At 37.7% G+C, this 24,446-nt stretch overlaps 1 protein-coding gene and 1 long non-coding RNA gene across 2 annotated transcripts in view; one reads left to right on the top strand and one right to left on the bottom strand.

The window, feature by feature from the left end:
- Window positions 1-888: 888 nt before the first annotated feature.
- The window catches only part of LOC134627367 (protein phosphatase 1 regulatory subunit 1A-like), a 37,598-nt gene continuing 14,040 nt past the window's right edge, over window positions 889-24,446 (bottom strand). The window contains exons 3-7 of the mRNA XM_063473384.1: window positions 17,455-17,492; window positions 17,225-17,288; window positions 9,095-9,277; window positions 6,207-6,335; window positions 889-3,555 (exon numbers count right to left, since the gene is read on the bottom strand). Coding sequence (XP_063329454.1) covers window positions 3,485-3,555; window positions 6,207-6,335; window positions 9,095-9,277; window positions 17,225-17,288; window positions 17,455-17,492 — 485 coding nt within the window. The 3' untranslated portion in view covers window positions 889-3,484. The remainder of the gene's footprint in view (window positions 3,556-6,206; window positions 6,336-9,094; window positions 9,278-17,224; window positions 17,289-17,454; window positions 17,493-24,446) is intronic.
- On the top strand, window positions 12,330-15,009 carry LOC134627368 (uncharacterized). The gene is made up of 3 exons (XR_010093900.1): window positions 12,330-12,397; window positions 13,876-13,968; window positions 14,913-15,009. It is a non-coding gene; the product is annotated as an uncharacterized LOC134627368 (long non-coding RNA).

Genomic DNA, 24,446 nt, shown 5'->3' with positions numbered 1-24,446 from the left:
GTCAGTGAAGCAGTTTGGAATTGCACCATCGCTTTTCTTCTTGCAACAGATAGGAAAAATATGTTTTTCTAATTTGAATCAGCTGGTAGTCTTTAAATGAATAAATGCCACAACAACAACTGAAGACACAGCTCTGCTGCTTGTCAGTATGATTTGCATGATTTGAGTTTCCAACACCCACTTTGAATATAAAATGAATATAAATCCATCACACAGCAAGACAGTAATGACTGTTACACAAAGAGTCTTGCGTTAAAAAAAACTGTTCTGTAAGATATGGATATCCTTTCTATAATTCAGCTAAATTTTAGGTGCAACAGCGTAAATGTACATCACAAAATATTTTTTTGTGTGCATTTGGGCTTTTATTCTGAAAGGATCCTTCACTATGTCCACCTCCAATCACAAAGGTGAAACGCTTTAACAGCAAAACTTGTTCACAGCAGTCTGTAAAGATACAGTATCTCACGCAGCTTAAACTGCTGCAGTGTTACAAAATGCATTTGTGAAATCTTGTCCTTTTATGAAAAATATATGTGCTTTTATACTCTTGCCTCAGAGTGCATTAAATTATTTAATAGCAGAGCGTCTATTTTTAGAGTAAAGTTAAAATCAACTTTAGCTGAGCGCATGACCAATGATGCAACGATACGTGAAGGCTTTAAGAATTCCTACTAAAATACATACTTGTTTTCTTTTTTTAACACTTGAATAGGAAAAACTCTCCTGGTTCTTTGCATCTTCATGCTAACACTGTTGATGAAGTTCATATAATCTTTCCTACAAAAAAAAGAAACCAATCACCAATTTAAACATTTTATTGTATCAAACAAATTTAGATTACAGATGTAATCATCAATCAAGTAAAACTAGAACAAAAAAAATCCATGTTATTCAAGTAAAGTACACTACTACCATTCAAAAAACAATTTTACCCATAAATACATTGCAGGAGAAAAACATAAAGCTTGCAGAGGAATGTTTTACTGTTCTTCTTGTTCATCGTGGATAAAGTGACCATTGTTGGCAACTGAGTAACAAACGACTGTTGCTGTGGCTGATTAATCTCCTAAAGTGACACCGAAACACCAGATTTAGTTTTGTTCATTTATTCCTTTTAGACATGTCAAGTATGATGTGAAGGTTATAGAAAGATTGTCACATAATGCCACTTCAGTGATACAAAGACAGATTACATGACAAATATTTAGTGTGCTGATGACTTTAAGATGTCTTCGTTACAAACTAGAATTCAAATAATATGCAGCAGTTTGAAAAAAAAAGTGTTTAAATTTGTTTTTTTTGTACAAAATGAAGCACAGTAAGTACCTTGGGCGTAGAGTACAAGTCACTGTACATTCAGTGCCATGCAAGAGGATGTTTCATGACCAGAATTTAAATTCCCAAGAACCATTCATGTGTCAAAAATGAGGGTGCAATTTACTCACTGGGGATGGATTCCTCCTTGTTAATCCTAAATATGCAAATGGAGCTTTAGAGACGATCGCTTGTACCCTGTTTATCAACTAGACATTTACAACAAGGGTAATAGTCTAGTTATCAGTACATGCATTACTGTAAGCTGACATAGCTTTCTACTTCTTATTGAGTAACAATTGCTCACACAGGGTTTAAAGACTTAAAGACAGGCTTTCTCCCTCCCTCTAAAAAGAACTAAAATGACTTTTGGGGAAAGGTCAGCAATGCTTCTCTTCAGCTGTCTGCCTGTGTGTGACTGACTGACAGGAGTTTGAATCTTAGCCACACAAACAACAAACTAAGTAAACATATCTGCCCTGTAGCCTTTAAGCCACAGGCAATCGTTAGCAGTGGTCCTGAAGCATAGCCAGGGGACTACACCAGAGTCAGAGTCAGACCAGCAGTTAGATGTGGTTTAATGTGCTGCACTTTAGTTTGCAGGTTGGTTTTTCTGTTTTCTCTCATTCAACAAGCAGTGCCTTCCTATTTGTATCAGGAGTAATTCTCTATTCTGAAAAATGAAAACAAAACCAGAATGACAGCTGTTACAGTATAATTAGTCTACTTTTCTGATGGCTGGACTGGTTTCTGACCGGATTTCTTTTTACATCTTGCAACGCTGTTTACAGAGTCAATACCTGCAGGCTTGGGATGCTGTTAAGGCTGCAAAAAAACATGTTTTCTGGGATTATTCGCGAATCATTTCATCTAGAAATGATCAGATTAAAAATATTTCCAAGAAATTACATTATACATTTTGTCTGTTTAGAACTGCAGAGCATGAAACTGCATCTACACAGAGCTCTGCGTGTGTAAAAGTTTTGCCTTTGAGGTCATTTTGGAAGCTTTGAAAGCCTTGTTGGATGCAATCACTGCAACTGTGAGTGCAGAATGTATGAAAATAGACTTAAAGCATGAAAATACACTTCTATAGATTGAATTTCATTTAATGCCCAGTGTGATTAACCTATAAGCGACTCTTCTGTCAGACATATGTGGGACAAATGTCTGAAGATAAGGTCTGAAATGTGCTCTGTGTAGACACAGTTCAAGGCTGTGGTTACCAAACTTTTTCTGGCACGCCCGCCTTCAAAAGTTGAGCAAGGATGACAGCTCAACAAAATACAGATCAACGGTACACCATCATCAGCCTCTTTTTACATTTTTTAGTCAGTTTAGTTTCACCTTATTTTGTAACTTTGGTAATCACAGCCACCCACACACAGTGCTTGTCTGCCCCACCAGGCAGGCTCGACACACAGTTTGAGACCCACTGGAGCCAAAGGAAATCATAATTATGATCAAAAATGGCTTTCTAGTTTCTTCCATGTGTTTAATCGACTAATTATTAATAATGTAAATAAAATTGCAGTTGGTCTTAAAAATATTTGTAAATATCAACCGAGTTGTTCAAAAATCCAAATATATGTTTACTATAAAATATCAATAAACCCACATTTATTTCTGTCTTTACTGATTGCTCATAAGAGACGGCATTTGAATTTAAATTGGTTACTTACGAGGTTCTGATGCTATTTTATTGCTATGAGATGGAACAATAAATGTTGAATTCATGGCATGTATAAATCAATTGAAAATGTCTACATTGATTACAAACAAAAATATTTGTTGACTTTGATAATTCGATGGGATATTAAACTTGTGACAGATTATGATAATGTATGTGGGAGACATGAAAGCTTGTCCCATTAACCAGATAATAAATCCCAGTTGGGGAATACAATAGGCTAGTTTTAATTTAGTGCGGGGGGAGCTTTAACAAAAACAAATATAATTATACAACTGTCCCTCTACACAAGATTTGTGACACAAAATAAATGTAGAAACTTTTGTTATTTTTCTCAAGGTGGTAACTAAGGCCTGGCCGTAGAGGAATATAGAAGCCCTGATGTTTTGAAAAAGTGAATCTGCAGACACAATCTTCTGTCATTGTGTAGGGCTGACTGAGCAGACTGAGCAGCATTGTGTTGCACAGAGGACTGCTCTATTTCTCTGTCTTCAGGCTGCATTTCTTTGTCTTCTCCTCTGCCGGCTGACTCACTCCTGCTTTTGTTTCTGCAGAAATATAGACAGAGACATAAAAGAGTGAGAGAAGAGGCTGACGCTGGAGATTTTAATGGACTTGTGCAAATAAACAATAAATATTTTGGGACTTTTCTTTACAGCTTATTTAGTATTTCTCAAATTTATTCTTTTTGCTGCTGTGTTTTTTGGGGGGGGGGTTTTGTTTTTTTTTTTGCATACGAACAGTAAGGTAAGCATGTAATCAACATACTGCTACATAAACATTACATGTATTTAGCTTTTTATTGAGTACTGTGGACATTAGTAAATTTATTATTTTATTAAAGCTTTCAGAATCACTGGGTGTTCACATAAGTACATATCAGAAGTAGCAGATACCAGATGAAGCCTGAATTTAAACCTCTGATGTGGGATCAATAAAATCAGGGGTTACCCTGATTCTGTCATATTCTCTATTTGCTGTCATCCCTCTAAACCTCCTGCCTGTTAAAACGAGACGATAAATGAAACAACAAACCCAAAGCATGTTTTGGAAAGCACAGGTGTGTTGATGATGCTCGATTTCCACTTAGGTGAAGTATTCAGCTGAACCAGGATAAAGCCCAGAACTCCATCTCTCTCTCACTCTGGCTACCTGTAGGTATCTGCACACTCATTGCTAATTTAGTATATGGTTGTCAACATTATTTTTTTGTCATGCTAAAATAAACAGCTAAAAATAACAGTCTCTTTCTCTGAGCTGAGTTCTGCTTTTGTCTGATATTGAGTAGTGAAAAACTGAAGTGCAGTGTTGGGGAGTAACAGAATACATGTACCGGTGTTACATATTTAAAATACAAAATATGAGTAACTGTATTTTGTTAAAGTTACCATTTAAATAGGTGATAATAGGTGAATACAGTTACTTTGTTGAAATAAAAGGATTACACAACGGTCATTTCCAGTTTCATATGTTAGGCTATCCACTCTCTAATTTTAGTAATTCCACGCATTGCCAGAAACCCAAACAAACACCCAATAAGAGGTTCTAATGTAAACGTCTTGTTAATGTTGGTGGCGTCAGTTAAACAATGGACCCGGAGCCAGCACAACAGAGGCAGCAGTGCATGGGCAGGAATTCATTTCTTATTTGGCAATTCTGACACCACTTCACATTTAAAGAAGAAAGGAATGGGGGAACATCACTGTGCAATGCAAACTCTGTTTGCCAGCAACCAAGCTGCTCTCAGCATCAAACCTAAAGAAACATCTGGAAGTCAGTTCTTTTTAAAAAACAAATGTTAGCCTACTGCAACTACCTTTAGCTGAGGTAGCTACCAGGGTTATGTGCTACTTCAGTACCTTCGATGTACTATTGCTGTGTGATTTATTACTATTACTGAAGGCTACTCGCAATATACCAAGTAATCCAAAGTATTCACAGTATGTTACTCACATTGAGTAACTTAACAGAATACATTACAAATTACATTTTGGCGCATGTATTCTGTAATCTGTAGTGAATGCATTTAAAACGTAACCTTCCCAACACTGCTGAAGTGACATCATACCTGGAGGGTCCATCATTTATACATTGATATACAGTGTTTGGCGTTTCACTGTCATGGTTTATAATATTGGAACACTTAAGGAAGTGAGCCATCATTAATTTTACTTGTGCTTTCCTTACTGTGACAAGTGAAAATGTGTGCTGTGAAAGATTTACAAGATGGAAAGCAGAGAGAGGAGACAGACTTGTTAACCAGCTGATAGTGGAGCCGGAACAGGTGTGCTGAATCTTTCTGATGACCCAAGACTTCACACCAGGCATGGATAAACCAGATTGGGTTTTCACGACCCTAAACTGTGCTTCTCCAAACATAGCTTATTAAATGTAACTATGTAGGTGAGCTAAGATTTGTATTATTCTGTGTCCATGAGGCCCACACTGTCACTCAAAATCCAAATGTGTGAGAAATTAAGTCAAGTGAGTCACTGCTGTAAATTATCGTGATTTACACATCCAGCCCAAGTGGTGTGTTACCTGCAATGGTGAACTTGTAGTCACAGGTTTCCCTTTGCTCACATGAAACTTACTGCAGTTGAAATCAATGAGCAGCATTTGGATCATTCTATCAAACTCATGATCAGTAGCCAGGAGTGAGCTGTGTTTGTCTCAGCATGTGAAATATGATTAAAAGATTTTATATGAATTTTAAAAGTGCAAGACCGGAGAGATATTGGGCTTATATCAGCTGTGGCCTAACTAATAAGACCATCAATGCCTCATGAAAGATTTTAGGACTCACAGCAAGTCATAGAAAAGAAATGATACATTTCAGCGAGAAAGAATGAAATACAGAAAGGGAAAAAAACAAGATCTACATGCTCCATTTGCACCATATGCCAGTATTAGCTCTCCGCCTGCCCCCTTTTCCCAAACCTGATTTTTCCACTCGTGTGTGTAGCTTCCTCTCAGGGTATTTCAGCCATGTCGGTGCTCTGTGAAATGGGGATCAAAGCCACTTCACAGATGTTTGTTGACGAGCCATGATTATATGACAGCAAGCCAAAGCCGTTGCGCAGTTTAACAAACTTAAATAAATCCTGCCGGCTGCGTGGAGGACGAGGAGTCCCCTGAGGAAAAGACCACGTTGGAGACATTTTCTGCAAAAAGCAAGGCTCTAATGACAGTTATGTACCTGCTTGTGCATTGTTTTGTTGCGATGAGGGATCTGCTACACTGGCAACACTGGAACAATCCTCTTTCTCCTTGGAGAGGGGACACTCGAGCCCACCGGCAGCCTCTAATAGACTCTCCCTCGAGAACTCTGCAGAGGGCAGAAAGACGAATGGTAAACAAGATGGAATGGAAGTTCAAACTGAGTTGAAAAGGATGAAGATGTTTTCGTTATTTCAACTAGTCTCATCAACATTTGCACCTGAAGTGTCCAGTTGGTGATCTTTGAGCAAAGCTGCCAACAACTGATGCTAATAATCATTCATTTATTTCCCCCATCTTACTGTTAAGTCCTTTCACCGGACTGAGGACTTAATCTGCAGCTCATCTATAAGGTGATTAATGCAAAAAGATAAAAAAAAATGTCAGTGTAAAGCTTTTTAAGCTTTTACACCACAAACACATCTGTGTTACAGCGAATTTAAAAAAATGGCCCTGTGCTATTACAGCTTCAGAAAAAAAGAGTCTTGTCCACTCATGATGCATTAGTCCCGGCCAATTACTAAAGTGTACACAGTGTGTGCCGTGACCATGTATCCACTGCCCATTACACTGAACTGTTATCCCTGACCCGAAAAACTCACCTCTGTTTTTGTCATTAGACAAAAGCAAAGACAGGAGATAGTATCTGTTATGGTGCTGCTTTGAACTAGGAAGTGCTTTTTTTATTAAAGGAGATTCAACGTTAGTACTGAATATTACAACAATCTGACAAAATATCAAAACCAAACAACCTGAGTATGGCTAATGGTTTCTGCAGTGAAACCCTGTATTTGGTGAGGTTTCACTGGAGGCTGAAAAAGTTAATTCTTAATGGAGCCTTTGGGAGCACGCTGACCTATTTAATTTTTTTGGTGCTGTTTGTTTTGGCTCTAAAAAGGGCCTCAAGGACAGCCGAGCTGCTCTTTGATAATGCAGAGAAAGTGTTTCCTTATCTGGACAGCAAAGTGAACCTCGAGAACAGAGATGGTTAAAACACGTTTTGTTTTTATCAAATAATTTTAAATGATTTTTGTCCCGAATTTGTTGCATGATGTGTCAACATAATTACAGTATGTCATCAAAATAACACAAAGCTAAAATATACTAATTATGTTAAGCTAACTATGTTATTTGTACTAGATATTTCCTGTTTTATTCCATCTAGTCTATCATGCTAAACTAAACAAGCAGCTAGCTAAATTTTTATTGATGATACTGAGACAAATATGGTTTCATCACGTCGTGACAAGGAAACGAACAATTCTTTTAAATTCTGACTTTTCTTTTAAGCATATTTCCTCATATTCTCCCATTTTTATCTGATGCCTTTGTTTCATGTCTACCCTCCCCCTTTTCTCCTGATCCATCATCGATTTACATACGTTCCTTCCAGACATCTTAATGTTTCTTGCCTCATTTTCTGCTTTACTTTTATCCCTTTTCCCCTTATCGAACACCTCGGGCTCATATTAATGTGCTGTGTTTGTTATTTCCAGTATTTTCAGCTTTCTTTTTATGATGCCACACATACCACTGGCCTCCTTATCTTCTCCTTCCACTTTAGGACCTTCATACTGCTTCATAACCATCTTTTCATTGGTTTCTATACCCCTTTTCCCCCACAGTCACCCCTCAGGCTTTATTCATAAATTAATTTATGTTTTGTAAGCAATATTTATTCCCTCTTATGCTACACTGACTGACTGAGATACAAAAATCAAAAGCAACCAAGCAGATTTACACAAGTATTATATTCATGTCCAAATAAGGGAGAGGAAGTAGAAGTTGAGTTGGCTACAAATAGAAGGTGAGTAGTTTGTTTCCCAGTTCTTCCAGTCTGCATGAAGAAATGTTCAGAACCCCAAATTGTCTCTGTTGCATCTGTCAGAGTGTGAGCGTAATAACTGAAAGTAATTAAAGGCATTTTAACAACAAAACATTGTATGACTGTGAATGTGAATGTAAAAAGTAAAAAGTATTTTGATTGCCGTTCACTACATCACAGGGTTTTATAAAATCTTGTTAGATAATTAATTGAAATAATTGCTGAAATCCGAAGGGAACAAATATTTTGCAAAAAAACAGGAAAAGAGGAAATAATTCAAAAATGAATGCACATACATGTATACAGTTTTTGTATACATGTATGCTCATCCATCAAAAATCTTAGGACCTCTCAGAAATATGCTCTTATGCCCTTTGGAGGAGTTTGATTTGCAGGGTTGGGAAGCACAGGATTGAAAAACAGCTAAGGCACTGAAGCCGAGCAATATTGCGCTAACAATCCTCTTAGGGTGCACAATTATAGCCGCTTTTCCACGCCTATAGCTGCCACTCGAAGCTGTTTTGCAGAACACCTTTTCATTCTGTCACTTTGTCAATGTCATGTCTGTTGGTATTGGTGCTTTCTTTGTTCTGCAGCTGAGGGATCTCTCTGCGGCTCTCTGAGCTTCAGGCTTTTCAATGCATGCAGACAGAGGGGCGGATCATTCTGTCCGATATAATGATGGAAATGATGATTGCTTGTCACTAAACATGACGGCATGTAATGTAGGTAGTATTAGAGGGTATTTTTTACCCGTTATTTGCAAATAACTCCTACCTACTGAAATCCACTATCACTCCAAAATATGATTTGATAGGTGGTAGAGGTAGATAAATATTCACTCATGACCATATTCACTGAAGATTATCTTAAGGGAAAATCAACATAAACACAGAAATACGGTAGGTCTCAGTGGACCAAGTGTTGAGTGTTAGTCTTTGTGCCTAAATTAGTACTGTAGCAGATTTTAAGGATGCCTCTGTTGCTGAATAAGCAGCTGCAAGCACACAAATTAAACCCTGCTTGACAGCCTCCACACATACCCTCCATTTGGCAACGCAGTTTCTCAAAGGCCTCTGCAGTGGCCTCATCGTCGTGGGGGAGCTCCTCTCCCATGGGCACGGAGTCGGGGCTGGGCCGGTCTGACAGGCAGCTCTCTGAGGAGCATTCGTCCCCAGCTCCCTGCTGCTGCCTGTACAGGTGGTGCTCTACCAGGAACTGTAGCTCTGGGAGGTAACAGAAGAGGTAAAAGAAAAGCAGGGAAGAGAAGACGAAAATGACAAGAGGTTAGATAAGTGGAAGAGCTATCTTGCGATGGAAGAGGAGGTGGGTTTGTAGGAATATTGAAGTTAAAGGGTAAATTTAAATGCAAAAAAAAAAATCACTAGGGAGGTGAGAGTAAGGAAAGAAAGAGGTGTGAGATGAAGGCAGCCAATGGGAGATAAGATGGGTCATGAATAGCACAAAGGTAACAGAAATGAAGGGAAGTGTAGGTGGAAAACATATTGTGGGTTAAGAATCTAATAAACTGGCAACATTTAATTAACCCCCTGCACAGTTTAGAGTGACAGGGCAGGTAAAGACACATCAGAGTTTGGATATGAATTCTTTAATCGCCGTCTCCGGCCTCCTCCATCTGTGGTTTATTAGTTTTAATCCCCTTGTAGTAGGAAACTAAAGCACACTGATTATCTCCTCTGCAAGAACTGACTCATCACACTCAGAGCATGCAGTTTAGCTGTAAAACTAATTGAAAAGGAAATATCCTAGAGCTTCCGATTTCTTTTATCTCGTCTTTAATGTTCTCTTGATTCACTTTTCGTAAACGCTCCATGTTATTGCACGTACTCTGCATAAAACCATTTACAAGTTGTGTTTGTATGTAAGCGGAATTGGTCTTTTAAAAATGGATTTGCATTACATTGCTGGGTCCAAGTACCCCATAAAAGTAGAAATAAAGATAAATAAATAATTTGCCTGTTTCGTGTGGTGCAGGACCTTAATCTCAAAATTAGAGACCCACTTTTTAAACTGAAAACATAAAAACTGGGGTGAATTCTCATAAGACAATGGGAAAATGAATGAGTGTTGGATTGAGTGCATAGCTGACTGGCTACAAATATAACACTCAACATCAATAAAAACATGTCATCAACTTATATGAGAACACCTGGATGTCCACTGGATGTTTTTATTTGGTTAACGTTTGGATTTCATTCCTTTAAAAAAAAACTACTTCTATAACAATTTTAATGTTGAGAGGTTTAAATGTGGAGTGATCCGACTAACACTGGCAAGCCACTTTCTTAGGGAATAGAAATCTTTCATTCTGTGCAAAAAATTTACTTTTTTGAACTAATGCACTTACTGTATGTTTGAGGCATCAGCTAGTTAGTTTATTATTTATCTTGGTGTTTTATCAGATTTTTGCTGAGCAATATATATATAAAAAAACCCTTAATACTGACTAATCTACTGCAATAGCTTTTGATTTCAATTCAATTCAATTTTACTTATACAGCGCCAAATCACAACAACAGTCACCTCAAGGTGCTTTATATTGTAAGGTAGACCCTACAATAATACATACAGAGAAAAACCCAACAATCATATGACCCCCTATGAGCAAGCACTGTGGCGACAGTGGGAAGTAAAAACTCCCTTTTAACAGGAAGAAACCTCCGGCAGAACCAGGCTCAGGGAGGGGCGGGGCCATGTGCTGTGACCGGTTGGGGTGAAAGAAGGAAGACAGGTTTTGGTTGCAACATTTTTTTGTGTGGTAATGAGTACACTCTAAAAAATGAAACATGGGCTTTTTAAAAATTAATTCATAGTTTTATGTTCAATATACTTAAAATTGTTAATCTTATGTGTGTAATTAATATTTTTAAATTTGATTTAATTAATTCTAAACCGTTTTAATGTTAAATAATAGTGATATTTTCAATTTATTGAACACATTTAATTAAATCCAAAGAGCCCTTTCCACATCCTTTCTGAGCATGCGCAGAGAATGAAAAAAATCTTCGCGCATACGCATTCACCTTCTTCATCTACGCCACAGTGTGCTTTGGCCACGTGTCTGGAAAGAGGGATTAATCACTATTCATCCGCTGGAGTTAAGGTAATTTCTTCGTATTTTTAATAGAATATAATTTAACTAGTACTTTGTGATAATATATGGCGTATATTTTTCCGGTAAATATATGGGCCGTGTGTTGTCTGTAGGTTTTAGCATTTTGTAGCATTTAGCTAGCATTGGAAACATTGATTTGCATATTCGATGTTACTGCACATTTGAATATTGCCCCATCTGCGTTTAAAATTTCATTCGCACTCCGAATAGCACACTTATTTTATTTGTTTTATTGCAGTATCAAGTTAGGAGAACGTTAGCTATCCACTGCTTGCTTAGCTTACCTCTGAAGGTGACCCCCACTTACCCCCAAAAATAAAATCAAGTATACTGGGTGGTTAATGCTCCGTTTGTGTCGGTTTGTGCTGATAAAATCATCGTTTGTATCACTATGGTGTCAAAGTGATTACACTTTTATTTCATAGATCATTCAGAGTTCACCAGTCCCCCCAAGCAACACAAAAACGGCCCAAAATAGGACAAAAAAAACATGCCACAAAATGCTCTGCTTGGTTAGTGCTTGTTTGTGCCGGTAAAATTAACATTTGTGCTGCTACGGTTTTGCAGTTATTAATGTTTTAGTTTTTCGCGATGACGTCACGGGCGTCGAGCACGCTCCCCGTGCTTACGGGCGCGAGTGAGCGTCCGGGTGATGTAGACGTCGTAGGGAACGCTCGCTCGCACCCGAGCATTTTGTGGCATGTTTTGACCTATTTTGGGCCATTTTCGTGTTGCTTGGGGGGGGGGGCTCGTGAACGCTGAATAACCTATTAAATAAAAGTGTAATATCCTTGACACAGTAGCAATACAAACGATGATTTTACCAGCACAAACCGACACAAACGGAGCACTAACCACCTAGTATACTTGATTTTATTTTGGGGGGCAAGGGGGTCACGTTCAGACTGGGTTGCTCTGGTATATAATGGTAAACGTGGTCACATGAACAGAAGACAATCGATTGGAGATAGAAGGCATGATTTATAAAATGAGTAACAGAAATGTTGGAGCATTTGAAATTTAACTTGTATTATTAATACATTTTAAAAGAAACAGGAGTGTTCTTAAGTTTAGACCATCTCCGTGCAACCCCTTGCATGTGTCTCACTGTACACGATTTTATTTTGTGGTTTTCTTTTTCTCTCAGGTTGCTGCTTGTGGAATTTGGAGCTGTGGAGATTTGAGCTGTGCTCCAAAAGTGCATGTAAAGGTACAAAATGCTTTCATATTATTTACTTTTTCTTTAATATGCAATTTTACATTTTGAATTCTCTTATTTGGTCTTTTAGGTTATAAATGTGGTGTTGTAAGCTTTGCTCTTTAAGTGTATCTAAAAGGTACCAAATTCTAAAACACTTGAGACTTAAACACTCAATTCTTGGTCTGAGACGCTCATATCCATGCATTTACAGTCATTGTCTTTGTACTTTCAAAACATGGGGTGGTCTTAGGACTCATCTAAGTCGTGCACATGTTGCTAAGACCTCTCACACTGTAGAACATGTTATTTTGACTTGTCCTTCTTGTTCTGAAAGCCACATATCAACAAGCAGAGAATGCTTCCTCCATATTAATAAACATCTCAAGAGGTTTGAGACAGTAGATTGTGTTTATCAAAATTGTTCTTTCAAAACTAATGTATATGGTACTTTCCAGACACAAGAGTAGAAAACATTCATACATGCATGCTAAGAGATTTCAAAAATGAAATGGTGAAAAGAACTGAATTTACAAGTAAAAATGATCTTTCTGAGGAGTCTGCAGATGAAGGGACCTCTTACTTGCATTGTGAAGCTGGTGTAGTTAGTGAAAATTTGGAGGAAGCTGTAGTTAAAAACCTTGCCTTGGTTTTATTGAAGTTGGAGGTCTTTTCACATGTACCAACATCAGCAATCGACAATTTAATCGAGGGGCTACATTTTCTATTCACTACTTCTGCTTTACCCTTAACAAATAGTTTAACTTTGGCTGTTCTCAAGGAGCATAATATTGATGTTAGTGCATCGCTAGTGAATGAGTTGTGCACTGCATTATACACTGGAAATCCACTACTTAAAAGTATTGCAAAAGGAGGATCACTTGAAACAACATTTAAGCGCAAGAAGTTTTACTATGAAAAGTTTAATGTTGTTGAGCCAGAGGAATATGTTCTAGAGGAAAAAACAAAAAAAACCTTTCAATATATTCCACTGCTAAAGTTATTGGAGCAGTTACTTCAACGTGAAGATATTGTTGGAAAGCTAGTTGACATATAATCTTTATGGGAATGAATTTGTAAGCTTCTCATTCTCTAACACAAAATAGTGCTTGCTTGCAACGTGTTGCCCCCTAATGGCAGAAAACTACACACTGTCACTTTAAATATTGGAATAAAATCTGCTTTGCCCTTTAGTATATTTTGGAAAAGCAGACATTTGTGAAAGTAGGTGTCTGCTGTGCATCCAGTTAAAAACCATACATCTAGATTGTCAACTAGCAGGCTACGTTACATTACTGTGACATTGTTTCTCCCTGCAAGTTGTGAAATGAGGATTATAAATTCATCTTTTTTGGGGAAAAAGCATGTTTAAAATTACTTACAAACAATTATGAATTGGTTAAACAACAATAAAAACTGTCTTTTTATGTTTGTGGGGGTCTCTACTAACATCAAAACAGTAATTGCCCTGCATGTGGTGTTTTGTTTAGAGTTCCCGAATCGAAGTGAAGTGTGAATGCATCCTTCAAGCTGTGATTATATACCTGAATGAGAACCCTCAAAATATCATCAAAGAGTACATGGTAAGTTTATTTTTAAAGGGATATTTTCACCCCTCAGTAAAATTTTGACTGTCATAATTCCCAGAGTTTTGTAAGTTGAAAAATGCTGCCAGATCAGGCATTCTCCTGATCTGGCAGCAATCAGTTTTCTTTAAATTAGCTTACAACAAAGTGCATGGGAACTACTAGGATTTTGTTTCCATTCACTTACATTGTTTTATGCTAAACTAAAGAAAATAACCCTGGTCAGCACAATATTAATATTATTATTAATAATGTTATTACTTTGGCACAGGTCCATCTGAGTGAGGTGTAAATTAACTCTTCAGTCAGTGTAGAGGGCAAAGTACTCACCACCTGTTGTGTAGCAGGTAGCATTCAGCTGCTGCTGGATTCCAACCCTTCATCTTACAGCCATTTTATTGTTTTTGTTATCCTTTCCATTACAACTCACACAACTATTGGAAATGCCCCCTCCTTGGCCAACTTGGTTATTTACTCCAAAGTCACATTTTATCTCAAGAGGGTTTGAGATTTGCTGTTTGCCCTGGGAATGTTCGCGAGAAAAATGTGCTCATAGGGTGTTTCATTAGCATCATGTGGCTGTACACCACACATGGTAGGGTCACCCACAAGTGTCAGTTTTTTAGTTTTGTTTTTGTTATTCGATACTTGTGCGGTCTGGAACTCTCTTGGCCGTTTGAAACTCCTGCCGTGTGAACCGGGCTTAACGGTGTGCACCGCTGCATGCTCCTTCTGCCCAGTCCAGGTTTCATTTCTCTTCTTCTTGGTCTTTATTTGGTGATAGTCTTAAATCCACACTTTTCTTTGGTCTGTTCTCCTCAGTCTCATTCAGGGATCTGTGTAATTATGGTAGTGTGGACCATTTAACTAAAATGGAGTGAATAGACAGATGATGGGATGACCAAAATACAACGGATTTAAAATATTTCTGTCCTTTTCAGGATTTCAACGTGATGGAAGCTGAAGAGCTCGAAAGGATGGATTTGGGGTGTTTATAAAATAATCCACGAAGGAGCACAGCCTGATGACTCCCTTGAAGATGTTGGCATCATTATTGAGAGATGCACCGTCTTGCAGGATCTTCACAATGTGGCGAGCAGGTGTGCACTTTTGTTTGGGCTAATTAACTGCCTCAATCTGAGTTACCCAAAGCCACTTCGCTACACATTTGAGTTCTTCCAGAAGGTGCTCATGGGACTGGAAGACAAAAAACTGTCTAACAAAATACAAGTGCTGAAGAACAAACTCTGCCAAAAGGAGACGCAATGACTCTTCCAGATCGAAATGTCCCCCAAAATAAGTGCTCTGTTTTCTTGCTGACTAAAAGTTTTACTGTTTAAAAGTTTATAAATATATATATGTTGATCGTTGTTTGTAAATATTTTGTCATAGCTTTTAATATTTAAGAGATTTACTGAATGCCATTTTTCTTTTGATTGTGGAAAAGAAAACATAATTCAGAAACAGAGTTTTTTGAATTGGGGACAAAATTACCCAGATGGATATATTTTCTTGTTTCACAACATTTTCTTCAGTTTGAGTTGCTGTGGTAATTCTGCAGACTGTAGCCATTGCAGACCTACAACTGTAGATCCTGAAATCATTCTGGCAGGTTTGACATCCTAGTCCTCACTACACTGTCACTTAGTTGAAACTGGAAAGTTGTTTCAGATGTTTACATTTTGTTTTACACACTTCATTTAATGTTGCATTATGCAGTGTTGTTTCCCTGTTTAAGCTTTGCCTCAGTAAAGGCTTTTGTTCAAGTTGTTAAAGCAACACAATTTTTTTTTTTTTTGTATTTACACTTCATATTAGCTCTGGTGTACCAGGTTTCCATTGTAGGTCAAGGATCTTGAGTGTTATAAATGTTAAAGTGTATGTGCAAACAAATGTGAAAAGGTTCTAAGGTTGTCAAGTTAAGTGCTGGATTTTTGGTCTTAGCATTTAATTAAGAATATTTTGAGATTTGCTATATGCATTTTTTTAATTGTAAAATTATGATTTTTATAATAAGATTTATTATATAATAGAAAACTTATAATTCTGAATCAGCTTTTTGGAACTGGGAACTAAATTGTCCAGATTTACCTTTTTGTGTCACTTAAGTATTTTCTGTAATTGCATTATACAGTGATTTTTAAGTTGCTGTGGTAAATCTGCAGATCTGACTAGAATCACAAGTTGTTGTATTGAATTTGACATCTTACGGCACACTACAATGTCACTTTTTTGAAACTCGAAAGTTGTTTCCAATGTTTAAATTTTGGTCATGCACTTTAAGCATTTAATATTGCCTTATGCGGTGTTGTTCCCTGTAGAAGCTTTGCCTTGTTAAGGCTTACCGTAAATAAAGTTGTTGATGCAGCACCCTTTTTTGCATTTACACTTTATGTAAGCTTTAGTGTAAGAGTTTTCTATTGAAGTGCAAGGATCTTGAATGTTACAAATGTTAACGTGTGAGCAAGTGTAAAAAGGTTCTTGAGTTGTCACCTGTACTCTGTAGTTAAGTGTTAGACCTTTGCTGAAGACCTCTGAAAGGTCCAAACACCTAATTACAATGTATAGATGACAACTCAGGAACCTTTCTAGACTTGTTTTGTTGATACCTAAACATTTAGCATATAGATGAAACTATTCATTAAATCATTATTAATCAAATTAATTAGGTCCAAAACACAATCTAAATGGTGCCATTAAATTCAAATTAATATTGTCAATTGAACCTAAAGCAATACAGTTAATAAAATGAACAAAGTGTTTAAATTCTAATTAATAGTGTTAAATAGTAACAATGAAAGGAAAGCTGTTGCTTTTATAGAACAATTTCACTTCTGATATACATCACCATTGAAATTGCAGATAACAACCATATTGATTTATGTTTAATTGACCAGGTTTTGTGGAAAAGATTGCCTTAACTTTGTCAATTAAATCCAACGTTTTATTTCTTAGAGTGTAGTGTTAGTCATAAAGAGCTCAGTTATGATCACAGAATTACATAGAGTACTGGTTTATGGTATTTATTATCATTTTGACTTGAGCAGCTTACTAACCTTCTTTGTCCCTTCAGCCATTACCACAGTCTTCACTGTCTTACAGTAACGTAGTGACAGAATATAAAGCATTGTCTTCCAAAGCCAAATGTGGCTTTTGCATTTGTTTCTCAAGCACCAAAAGTGTGCTATAATACTTAAAATACCAGCATCACACTTACTGTAGTATTGATGGCAATGCTTATAACATAGCTCACCTTTCATCGTAGGCGTTCCCTTTTGCCCTTTTCGCCGTTGCCGAGGGGAGTTCAACAAGGCTGCCTGTGAAATATCAGCACTGCACGTCAGCTGGGCAGAGAGCTCTTAGATTGAAGATATTACTATAACATAGAACTAGCTTAAAATTGAAACCCAGAATTCACATAATTTCATTTTCGTAATCTCGTTACAACAAAATCAGACTTTAATAGAGAAGAAAGTAGATTACCTTGTACAGCTGATTTGGGAGACGATCTTCATCAATTTCTATGAGAAAGCAAACAGTAGATTAAGTACAGGATACAATTATGAAAAGGCAGACACACACACACACACACACACACACACACACACAGACACACACACACACATGTGTGTATTTATATCCTTGTGGGGACATCTCATTGACACAATGCTTTCCCTAGCCGCTTACCCTAACCCTAACCATCAAAAATGAATGCCTAACCCTGACCCTGACCCTAAACCTAACCATAACCTAATTGTAACCCTGACACTAAAACCACATTTTGAGTCTCAAAAATGCCTTCAAACTCGTGGGGACCGGGATTTTGGTCCCCACGAGGGCTGATTGTCCCTACAAGTATAGTAAACTACCAATTTTTGGTCCCCATGAAGATGTTAATACCCGTCCACACACACACACACACACACACACACACACACACACACACACACACACACACACACACACACACACAGGCACGAATGATAACTGCACAGAAACTTTCCACGTATTTCACAGTCTGGTTTTAACAGCTTATCCTTCAGTGCGACAGTGCACTGTTGCTGGAGCACTTGTGTGTTTGAACAGTGTGGAGCACAGTGGATATAAGGTGACCTCCAGCCAAATGGTTATCTGACACGCTGTAACCACAAGCACTGCAATATGGTTTGCTCCATTTTTATCCAGAATTGTTGGTCATAACGTTTTATTTTTCATCATACGTCTGAAGGATTCTTTTTATGATCCACTTACATCTTTCAAATAGACCCCTGTATATGCTCAACAGCTGTTCTCAGATACACACCTAAGCACGTGCAACACTCTTAAAGGGAAATAAATATACATCATACCGTGGTGCACTCTTGAGCAGAGCTTAGTTTGACTGCAATTATTCACATATTATATATGCATAAAATTCTCAAGAATTTAAAAATGTTCATATAAAGTATAAAACTTTTACAGCGAGGGAAAGAATCTAAAAGAATAGGCTACAGCTGCCTGAAACACTGAAATATTCTTTATTTGTTTTTAAGCTAATTTAGTTTGATAAAACTTGTGTGCTTGTACTGAAATTACATTTTAAAAGCAAGATTTTTACTTCTAATTAATCACTTACAGAGTTTTATAGCACTGTTTATTTGAATACAGTTTTTACTTAGCAGTAGAGGACAGGTCCAGCACGATATGAAGTATGAATTCTGAAGCTCACGGGATGAAGAAAAACTCAATAAAAAAATCAATATATGAAACATGGCTCTGTTCGAAACAATGAAGAACCGAGAAGGAAAGAAAATACAGCTCACCAGAGTACAGTGAAACCATTAACCGGGATCAATAGCGAGCGTTTTGAACTTGGATCCAAATCAACGTTTTACAGCTTTAAACTTTTTTTTTCTAGAACACCACCTTGTTGCTTGGCAACCTATCCATCCCCAGGCACTGGGAAGGCACTGTGTGTGCAAGTGTGTGCACCAAAATATTCCCACTAAAAAGTATGTGCTAGACTGCTGAAAAATGCTACTGATGTGCTTGTTTCTTCTTTCATCGCTCTCTCTCTGTCTCTCTGCACCACACACATGCATGGGGGTGTAAGAAATACAGCATAAAAGCCAATAAATTTCATTTAAAAAAAAGATTTATTCCCGTGCCAACACCTGAAGCTGAATCCTATTAACACAGCATCCCAGGAGTTTTAGAAGGTTCATATGACATTATGGATGTTTTTCATATTAACTTGTGGGCCCTCCTTTACGTTTCCGGATCACGTTTGATAAAACAGTCTGAAATTATCAGTGAAAAAATGCGTGTATTCTATGTTTCTTGAGCAGCACTAAAACTTCTCACTGTGTTTGCTGTGAGATGCTGCAAATATTATCATTAGAGTAAATATGTCCTGCAATCCTCAATATGATAAACTGAAGAAAGTGGCTGGATGCACAGTTGGGAAAATATATGTTAAAAGGTGGTCTTGTAGAATTTTTCACATTAAAAGCTTGATAAAGTTGATATATGATAAAGTTGCAGATAGCAACATAACTTTAAAGATTTGTACTGTCCCTAGCTCTCTCGGTTGCCTCTGTAAGAGGCTATGGCCTTATTTCTATGTAGAGTGTAAACCATTAACTATCATTAGCCAGAAAAAAAACAACAAAACAATATCCATACTCGCTGTAACACCTGTGGCTCAGGTCGTGGAGTTGGAAGGTCGGTGGATTGAGCCCACAGTGTTATGCAGTCTGAATGCTGAAGTATTCTTAAGATACTGAACCCCATATTGCATCGACTGGAGCATGCGCGCGCGTGTGTGTGTGTGTGTGTGTGTGTGTGTGTGTGTGTGTGTGTGTGTGTGTGTGTGTGTGTGTGTGAGAAATGAAATAGATAAAAGTGCTGCATGAATGTGATTGTGGTTGGGTGAATAAGACTTGTAGCAGAAAGTGCTTTTAAGTGCTGAGTGAGTAAAAAGGTACCAGTCCATTTACCATTTCTGTAAAGAATGGACACAGCCACTGTGCCACCACACATTTGTTAGTGAAGTCGTGCTACTTTGATCTGATATGGAAGTACCCTATACCCGCATTTTTGCTCATAGGCAGCAGACATGACTCCTGTGTTAGCAATGCCTGGGTATACAGAAGGCTAGGGGGAAATGGTCCCCTGCGTCCTTGATCGTAATTAAAAACTTGCTTATGTTTATGTGCAAATTCCTATTACTTACAATATATTGTTTAGTTTTTAAAATATGGTCCCCAGAAGGACAGTTAAGCTAATTTTGCTTTAGTGCAAGCCTACCTTATGACTAACAGTGACGCAACCCTCGTCAGATTCATGTGCTCGTAACATCTGACTGCATAACAGCTAAAATAATATATACCAGTCTTATTATCTTGTTGTTTACTCAAATAACAATCATATTTCAGTTTTATGATGTGAAATATAGACATGTTGCAAAATTATTGTGACGTTCAGTAGACGTAAAAAAAAGACGGTCGCCTGGCAAAATACAACCGCTTCAGTGGACCAAAATTGTGCGTCCAAAAATGAAGTATAAAAGACATCACTCTGACATCACTTCAAGCAGCAGGATACTATTTTACAGTTTAGACTGAAGCCTAAAATGTATTTGTGGTTATCTTAGTTTTTCTTAGGTTTTATGATGATTTAAGTTAGTATTTGGGATAAGCATAAGTTTTAAAATGTTTAATTAAATCAAACAGCACAACTATTAAAATGTGTAGCAGTAGAAAAGCTAAAAAATAACTTTGGTAAAACAGAAAAAATGTTGTTCACATGGCTGATATTCAGATTGTTTTGTCTCGTGTTGGGCCCATCTGTGATGCAGAATGAGAGAAAAGGCCAATAAAAAAAAGCCTTTTCAGCACTGATGAGTCTATCACTGCAGCTCCCAGCTGACTGTCTGACACGACGCCAGATGAGAACAGAGAGGGTCTTCTGCCTCCACTTTACTCTGCCAAGCCGCTCCAATTTAGCTATGCACTGCTGGTGTCTGTTTGTAGCTGCCCTGGTATATCTGATAAAGAAAAATCAGCCTTGCAATAAATGAAAAAGAAACACTGTTCTCACACTTTGCATCTGAAAGGCTTGTTTTTCTGTTGGTTACAGAGAAGATGGGAGGTGAAGTCTTTGGTTTGTGCACAAATAATAATTGCCTCCTTTTAATTTTAAAGGCAACATTGTTCCTCCTCCTACACTCAATCCCCAACAAACCAGCCAGCCACTTAATGCATAAGGCAGATACCAACCATTTAAACTCGAACAACCGTATAATGTTGAAATGAAAAAAGGTTTAAGGGCTGGAAGTCTGTGTCTAAAGACTGATCAGAAAAGTGTCTTTCCTCTTGCATATAACAGAAAACCCACTTTGACATTTTATTATTAATAGTATGTGCATTTTAATCAGCGCACCCACCCACGCGCCATTCTTTTTTGTTTTGCTTTGTTTTGTTTTAATATGCTTATTTGTATTCTTGTCAGCAGTCACTTGGCTTAGGTACCAAGATTTTTCAGTCTTGCCTAAAGTTGTTGTTTTTAGTCCTGCACCTAAAAAGAGCACAACACAAAGCTTCCTGACGCCTTTTGGATTTAACATAAACACAACGATCACGCTGTTTTTAACATCCATGGCATTAAAATAGAGTGTAACATAAATACTTTCTTTTACTTTGTGCACAAAGAGAGATTACAAAGTGGTATGGTCTGTGAAGAGTGTGCTATTTAGTTTGTCTTATTCTTAGTGAAACATGGGCTGTATGTGTAATATTCAGAAGAGTACACACATATATGATTATATCATATCGTATCATGTTGGAAATTCCTACTAGTTTTAAATGTGCCAAAGTGTGTCAGGTGCCAGGATCCACTCCTTCAAAGACAAGCTGCTGCTGCTGCTGCTGCTTGTGCTCATTTTATGTGGTTAAAGTATTTCATATATAAGAGTTCCATAAGTGACGCTGCTCTTTTGCATTTGGAGAAATGTGAACACATTTTTTTAAAACTAGTGCAACAAGCAATTAAAACCTTGATTCCTTAATTAAAGAGCACTAATATCAGAGCTGCCATAGTCAGTAGATATTTATGGAGCTGTGATGTACCATTTGTGCATACTGCAATATTCAATAAATAATATGTGATGAGATTTTTGGGCCACCACTGGGTTTATAATCAAATTTGAAATACGGTAGAAAAATCTCTCATAGACTTTCAATATGGTAATCAGCATGTAATTTCAGATGCAGCCATTATGGCAAGTTTAATTTACTGTAATGAATCAAATATTTCTTTTTAATTTCACTCAGCTCTCCTCGTCTCACCCTAAGAGTAAGTAAAGCTCTTCTTCAGAGAAAGCTGTAGTGAAATTCACCACTCGCTTGTAATAAATTCAGTTGCCTCATTATTTAGCCTGCAGTCTGCGTCCCAGTTTTGTATATCTGTTCCTCTGATGTGCTTTTGGGGTTCACAGTGCACAGGACAGAGCAATCTGCAGCACATTAAATAATGCAGGAATCTGTGTGATGTGGGGCACAGCAATTCTGCACCAGCACAGCTCCTCTCCCTCATCGTCATGTGTGCTCCCCATCCCCCTTTCCGTTGCACATCCGTGTTCTGTCTCACACACGTACAACTGTCTCGGGCTCTGATTACATTTCTGTCTCTGATTTGATGTCAGTCTTTGGTGCTGCTAGTGAGGATCACAGGTAGCATAAAAGACAAAAGTAGCTTGTGGGGCTGGAAAGTAAAGCCAATGGATAAATGCCTTAAGCCTGCCTGATTTTTAATGGCCAGCAGGGGGTGAATCCTTTGGTTACAAAAAATACAATAAAATAAAATAAAATTGGAGTGCTTAAAAGTTTATGGGAAAGCAGCCAGCAGCTATGTTATGTTTATAAAATAAAAGCATCAATAGAGTTCAAAAAGAAGATTATCCAGGGTATTCTAATGCTTTTAGCCAGTGAGCCTGCTGAGCTCTCAAAGTCACTTCTTGCTCTTTACATGCTGTTTTGAAACATCAAGAGGCCAACAGCTAAAAAAGCTCCAGTCGAGATGTCACGATTCAGTTTCACTAACCAATCGCCGATTTTACGGTGGCTGGTTTTTTACTGCCTGTGGTCAACACTGGTACCCAGTTTTTTCCACAAAAAAAGAATAAAAAATATATATTTGTGACTATCTGACTTCTATATTTTTACATTCTAAATAAAGATAAATAGAATACACTTTATAATTCCCTGAAGCGAAGTTTAAATCTCTCTGCTCAGTTAGATCTCAGTTAATGGTTTTTAAAGAGGTGTGAAAGGAACACTAGTGATCTACAAACCACAGCAAGGAACCATGAGAATAATTTGCTATAAATGATTATTATAATAAAATCATAGCATAGAAATTAAAAGTGTGTACTTATAAATGGGGACCATTGTGACAATAACACTACCTATATGAGGCATGTAGTGCAACAGTGTCTTAGCAATGTGCCTCCCAAGATGTGACTGAGTAAAAAACTGTCAACGTGTATCTGTCAGGAAATCACTCACTTCTCGCTGGTACAAAAAACTATTCCTGCAGACCAGCTTAGCAAGCTAACTGTGCTTTACTAAGGGCTATTTGAGTCATTTCTCATTTTAAGTGACACTAAGGCAAAACAAGGTAAATCCATATTATGGGATAAGTGGAAAACTTTCTCCCCTGTAAGGTTCTGTGGAACCTAAGAGACCTTTTGGTCTCTAGTACGTTTAATAAGTTTAGAAAGAAAAAAAATTGTTTAAAAGACATTTAAAATCAGAAGCCTGCAGTCAGTATCATCTTTTTCTATCAGGTGCTCCCTTCAGGGATCAGCACAGCGGCTCATCTGCCTCCATCTCCAGCTCCACCTCCTATCTTTTTGTTAGTGCCACCATCTCCAAACCATACATCAAAGCAGGTCTCTTGTAAACCTTCCCTTTCGCTCTTGCTCCTGTCTTTCTGTCACAAATCACCCCTGACACTCATTTCCACCCACTCTGCCCTTCCTGCACTCCTTTCTTCACCTCTGCTGTGTACTGTTCATTGCTTTGGATGGCTGACCCCAGGTGTATCAGCTCATACACCTTCACTACCTCTAATACCTGCGACTTAACCTTTCCACCTGTCTCCCCCTCATTCACACATACATATTCTCTCTTTTTCCTTCAGTCCCTGGAATCAGTATAATGAATATAAATGTAAGTAAATGACACTTTTATGTTTTCATGTTTTGTCCATGCTTATTCATACTCCTATTCCTTTATTTCTAAAATGACTTTGCCCGCTGCACTCCTCTGCACACCCTCTCGAGTTCCTTATTTTTCTTTTCTCGTCTCTGATCTATGAAGCTAAGGGGATTGTTGAGGGTTCGCTCCACACTTTTATTCAGAGATCAAGGTTGACTTTGAGACGCTGCACATGCTCAGTGTCCAATTACTGACTCAAATAAATGCAGAGGCACA

Source organism: Pelmatolapia mariae, linkage group LG5, assembly GCF_036321145.2.
Source record: "Pelmatolapia mariae isolate MD_Pm_ZW linkage group LG5, Pm_UMD_F_2, whole genome shotgun sequence".
Classification (NCBI taxonomy): domain Eukaryota; kingdom Metazoa; phylum Chordata; class Actinopteri; order Cichliformes; family Cichlidae; genus Pelmatolapia; species Pelmatolapia mariae.
Note: the sequence above shows the minus strand (reverse complement) of the source record. Positions and strands in the feature narration are given on the sequence as shown.